General features: G+C 36.6%; 1 protein-coding gene across 1 annotated transcript; it reads left to right on the top strand.

Moving 5' to 3' along the window:
- The first annotated feature begins 849 nt into the window (after positions 1-849).
- AMIGO2 (adhesion molecule with Ig like domain 2) lies at positions 850-5,207 on the top strand. The gene is made up of 2 exons (XM_063927360.1): positions 850-1,319; positions 1,569-5,207. The coding sequence occupies exon 2, from the start codon at positions 1,688-1,690 to the stop codon at positions 3,242-3,244; it is 1,557 nt and encodes a 518-aa protein (XP_063783430.1). The 5' UTR covers positions 850-1,319; positions 1,569-1,687; the 3' UTR covers positions 3,245-5,207.
- Positions 5,208-6,367: the final 1,160 nt, after the last annotated feature.

Here is a 6,367-nt window from a genome sequence, read left to right as displayed (position 1 = left end):
ACAGGTACTAGTATTGCCTATTACTTGGGTAATAAATATTTTGAATTGGTCCTGGACCACCAACCCGAGGCACCCCGGCAAGTGTCCCGCGGCACCGCAGGGTGCCACGGCACACAGTTTGGGAACCACTGATCTATACATTAAATTATCTGTTACGTATATATGTGCTAGTGGAAAGCATCAGAAGGATCACTGTAACTGTTATATATATGTATAACACCAGTAAGCAATATGGTTCCTGTAAGCGATGCGGTTTCAGATATTAAAACCTATAATATTTTACATGTTACTGTTTCAATTGCAAACTGTATCACTCTAAAAAAATGTTTACTTGTAGTTTTCTGCAGAACATTATTGTGCATTTAATTAAAAAAGGAAGTGCTCATCCTATAGCATTTTAGATAAGGTAAATGTACTCCGTCTCCTTACAGTGGCTAATCAGATGGCTAATGGTGATTTATGCTGTCTATTAGAGGACATTCTCTCTAAGCTCACATGTAGGCGATATGTGTGTTACGTAGAATTGGAAAGGAACGCTGTATTTGGATGTGCAATTAGCTGTGTGCTGGTGCTTCTCCAGGGAAATAGATCTGGAATGTGCTGTTGCTATGTAGTCAGAGATTTACAGTAGTATTTGATGCTGGTCACTAAGTGACAAAAAGATATGTATTTCCACAGTACCTAAATGACACTGACTAATGGTCTTTAAATATTGAAAAATGCTTTCACCTTCCGGTGCTTAACTGTAGAAAGCAGCAGTGATTGGTGATAATGGGAATGCTTGTCCCCTTTGAGCTATAGCAGTAAAGATCTTCACGCTTGGCAGGATTGAAGTCTGAACAATACATCCCTAGGGTGACTCTGAAATGGAATTTTCTCACAATATGCAAACATTTCAAGTAAAGAGAATAAAGGAGAGAGTGGGAAACACACAACATCATAGCTTTAGCAATATATGGGAGGGGGATGGGAGCCAATGCCTGTAGACACAGGCAGCAGCAGCATCTGTGCAGTCTGTGCCCTCATCAGTGAGCTTTGTATATTTCTCTATGCTGAATGTAGCCAATCGCAGTGCACAGGTGAACAGAGGCTGGGCAAGCTCTGAGCTCACATATCCGATCCTCTCTCAAATGCGAGCAGCCTTGATCAGACGGGATAATACAGCAAACAGCACACAAACCTGTATCTATTCTGCCGATGAAACTTCTCTGCTCTCTGCATACACAGTAACAAGGAATGAAGACAAAAAGGAAAAGTCACAGACCAGGTCTTCATTGCCTACATGCAGACATCAGCTAGGCAATGGTATGAAACAACAGGTAAATAGCATTTAACAGATTTCATTGTATTTTGTTTTCATATTATATTTCCTTGGTTAGGCTTTTAAAATTAATTTCTATATGTTTGATGCGCTATTTCAAGTTTATTTTATTTTTTTGTGTTTTTTGGTGTGTGTATAATTGAAGATGATTGAAATAAAATATGTTATGTGCATTTCATGAAGTTTTAGTGTCTCTATGCGCAGTTGTTTTTGCTGCATACACTAAACTCAGTCTTTTTCATTTCAGTGACACTGTGAATGAATCTGCAAGATAAACATTTGTGGCATAATGTCCCTTTAAGGTACCTTCAAAGCTGAATAGATGATTTGTGGGCGTCAGAAAGTGTTGGCTGAGAAAAAGCTGTAATGTCTTTCCTTGCTTCATCCCTCTCTATGGAACTTGAATACGTCCACAGAAAATGGAAAAGCATTGCCTATGTAATTGTGCTGTTTATCCTAAGCACTGTTGGTGGTGCTCCTGGGGTGTGTCCTCCAGGTTGCATTTGTGCCAGCGACATAGTAAGCTGCACTAACAAGAATTTATCTATTGTGCCCAGGACAATCTTTAAATTTATCAGAAGACTCGATTTAAGCTATAACAAAATAGGCTTCTTGGACCCAGACTGGTTCCCAGTCTTGCTTGATAAATTGCACACCTTAATATTAAATCATAACACTGTCAGCAGCATTTCTACTGGCAGTTTCTCCACCATCCCAAATGTGAGATATCTTGATTTGTCTTCTAATAATCTAAGAACGCTGAGCAACCCAGTCTTTCAAGAACTTAAAATGCTAGAAGTCCTTCTGCTGTACAACAACCAGTTAACACACATTGATTCTGGGGCATTTGGAGGGCTCCACAAATTGCAGAAATTGTATCTGAGTTACAATTCACTGACACATTTCCCATTGGACTTGTATGTGGGCAGAAGCAAACTGACAGAACTTGTGTTGTTGGACGTCTCTCACAATAACTTGCAAACAGTGCCTGTCCAGCAAATCAGCTTAATATCAGCAAGGCAACTCAGTGGGATTTATCTGCACGAGAACCCATTTCTCTGTGACTGTCAGCTGAACACAATGTTAAACTTTTGGTACCACAGACACTTCAGTCCAGTTGTGGATTTTCACAATTACTATGCCTGTACTTTACCAACCGAAGCCAAGCAGCAGCAGCTGATCCAAGAGAGTTTTCTCAACTGTACAGAAAGTGCTGTGAATGGATCATTTCCTGCATTTGGTCTGTTGTATGAGGCTCAGGTTGGAGAACGGTTGGTAGTGAATTGTGACAGCAAGATCATAGACACAGACACACAATTCATGTGGATAATTCCAGAGGACAGAATCCTGGAACCAGAAACAAAGACTGACCATTTCCAGGTGTTTTACAATGGGAGCCTAGAAATTAAAGATGCTCATATATCTGATTCTGGTATTTATTCATGTATTGCAATCAACAAAATTAGACTGGTTAATGAAACCATAGATATTAGAATAACAGTCGGCAATTTTACAAGTCACAAATCTCATGCTCATGAAGCATTCAATACTGCCTTCACTACACTTGCTGCTTGTGTAGTCAGTATAGTCCTGGTCCTCCTTTACCTCTATCTCACTCCCTGCCGATGCTGGTGTAAATCCAGGAAACACAAAAGAAAACAGAACCAAAACAGTGCCCATTCCTCTATCTTAAGTGCCACACCGTCACATGAGCCCCTGGATGACAGAAAGTCCAGCACTGGAAAACGGGTCGTCTTCCTGGAGCCTGTGAAGGATGCAGAGCAAGGCCAAAATGGAAAAGTCAGACTGATTCCCAGTGAGAACCTCACAGCTGAAAGCATCTTAAAGAGCAGCAGATCAAAGTCTGACTCTGATTCTGTCAACTCTGTCTTTTCAGATGTCCCTATCATAGCACCAGTGTAATCATTTGCTTGTGTACCCATTTCACAGTTACAATCTGCACATTTGGCATAGTAAAAGCAACAGTGACTCTCAAGCAAACACACACACACACACACACACACACACACACACATAGTAAAAGCAACAGTGACTCTCAAGCAAACACACACACACACACACACACACACATAGTAAAAGCAACAGTGACTCTCAAGCAAACACACACACACACACACACACACACACACACACACACACACATAGTAAAAGCAACAGTGACTCTCAAGCAAACACACACACACACACACACACACACACTGACATAGTAAAAGCAACAGTGACTCTCAAGCAAACACACACACACACACACACACACACACACACACACACTGACATAGTAAAAGCAACAGTGACTCTCTCAGGCAAACACACACACACACACACACACACACACACACACACACACACTGACATAGTAAAAGCAACAGTGACTCTCTCAAGCAAACACACACACACAAACACACATTTGCAAATGAAATATTTCACACAAGGAAATGAATGTATTAGATTTCACTAGCTACAAACACATACAGATATTGTTTAAATCAGGAATTACTTTTAAAATGATGCTCTATATTCTCTATCTGTCTTTGTTTACTAGAGATTCTTCTGTTTTAAGAAGACTGGTTTGTATTCTTCAGCTCTGGGAAATGTTTTATGTTTACATTTTTGACAATTACAAATCTTCTATGGACACATTACTTGCCCCTGAGATCTTTTGAATACAATCTTAAATTATGTTTCTATAATATTTTACAGCCGCAAAGGTGGGGTCTTAATGTAGCAAAATACATTTATATTTTAGGGACGTATAGTCCCATTGTTCTCTATATGGTGATGGAAAATGTTTATCACGTTTTACCATATCTAAAATAAACATAACTTCATTCATATAGTAATGTAAACTCCGTTAATTGCATTCTTGTATTACGCAAACATAATCACAAAGGAACTGATGTGTTTTTTTTTCAGTTGCTTAGGACTATTTGTTGTTTCATTAGTATTTTCTATTTTGTAGTCTAGATCAGATTTCATAAAGGCCTTTGCTGTGCAAAGTGATTATTCTGAACTACAGTAAATGCTCAGAAATCATCCAAATAGGACTTGTCTATTCATTGATTACTAGTGCAGATGTTCTCTTACAATAGGTTAATATACTAGAGTAATATCTTATCCGTGTTAATCATGTACAGCTGATAAGTAAATAATGATGACTGGAATTTCAGTTAATGTTTATTTTATGTCAGAATGTTTTTTTATTTTACCTAAATGTTCCATATCTATATATTTGTATTACATTACATTTTATTGTGCACAAGTATGTTTGCACTAATGTTACAGGTTAACCAAAATACATGAGCAACAAGTAGATAACTTGTGAATCTTGAAATGACGTGGAGTAAACATAGGACCATATGTTAATCATTTACATAGGGCTCTACGTTTAGTTAGAATTCAATGTCTGGTAGATGATTAGTATCTGCCTTTAATATATTCATATGTATGAATTATTAAATAGCTTTAACCAGTTTCAATGATATACTGTGCTAGCTAGCAGCAATGTAATAGCCATAATGCTTATTTATACCAACGTTAGATTGTCATGTAGCCCTGTTAGAAAGACATACAGTAGATAAAGAAAAGTGTATCCCCAATTACTGTATGTTCTTCTAATAGAATGCTTACTTTGCCTACATATTGCATACATGTATCTTTAATATTTAACTTTGAATGACTGTTGAATATATGTTTCTACTTTTGCTGAATTCATTGGCATTACAAAGTGGTATGGTGGTGTATATGAGTTGAAATGTTATCACAGTGATAAACAGAGCAAGAATCTGTTAACATGGTTATAAGATGCAGGTATGTCATAAGTCTGATCAATATAAAACATGCTAGCAAATAAATGACTGAAATATTCCATCATGTGTTTCTTAATGTTGTTGTAATGTGTAATATTTTGCTCTAGCTAACATCCTGCATTTGCTTAGACTATAGGATGATTCCAATCATAATATATTTTCCCGTCCTTGCTGTCTGTACTATTTGCATTATACTCATGGCTTAAATAAACTGACAGCAAAAAGTTCAGCAAAATTTTATTTTTCTTTGGTGTCAAAAACATATGAATCATTACCTTGAGAATAAACACATTTTATGATAGTTTATGATTTAATGTTGATTTTTACTAACCAAGTGTAAATGTTTCCAATTTTAGTTGTAGTAATTTTTTATAAACGTCAGATAATAAAAACATTAATCGTGATTTGTGGGCAATAGAGCGTATTGATTGCCAAATTTGAAGATAATCTTCCTTTCATATTCTCATTATACTTCCTCATTTCAATATGCCTTTTTTGCTTCTCCACTAATGATATTATATCACTTATTCTACTGAAATATATGTTAGAGACTCAGTATATATCCAATTTCCTCAGTATCTCAAATTATTGTCATGTTCTGCTGTACAGTAGGTATGCTTCTGAAAGAGCTTGAGCAATGGCAACAGGCTGGTAACTGTACATGTTATATGGTCTATACAGCCAGACTGAAAATTGAGCATTACTATCAAACGAATATAAAGAAGAAATAAAAGCTAATTAGAAATAAATTGTATGAATTTATAAGTATTCCTTCCAACAGCAGACCTTTCAATATTAGTTCACATAAAAAGAAGTCATTATACACCGTTAAATGTAAAGATATGCACAGACAGCTATGGTTTGATTTTGGTTATAATTCATCATAATGTTTTAGTTTTGGCAAAAACCACCCTCAAGTATTTTGGTTTGGATTCAGATTTTGGTTCAGTTTAAAATTAATAAAAAAAATTGTTAATCATTGATAAAAATCGATAAAATCAGCTAAAATCCTGTCATTTTTCCAATCCAAAACCCGAAATTCAGATTTAAAATCAGAATTTTGAACCGCAGGTAGATTCTAACCGGGACTCGGTTTGAATTCGATCTCCTAGGGTGATCCAGATTGGGTTTTGGTTTGCTTTGGATCCACAAAATTTTGGTAAATTAGGATTAGGAGTCAAACCACTCTTCCCTAGTTAAATGCCATGAATTGTCCCTA

This window comes from Pseudophryne corroboree, chromosome 6, assembly GCF_028390025.1.
Source record: "Pseudophryne corroboree isolate aPseCor3 chromosome 6, aPseCor3.hap2, whole genome shotgun sequence".
NCBI lineage: Eukaryota > Metazoa > Chordata > Amphibia > Anura > Myobatrachidae > Pseudophryne > Pseudophryne corroboree.
The sequence above is the reverse complement of the archived record's forward strand: the minus strand, read 5'-3'. Positions and strand labels throughout refer to the sequence as shown.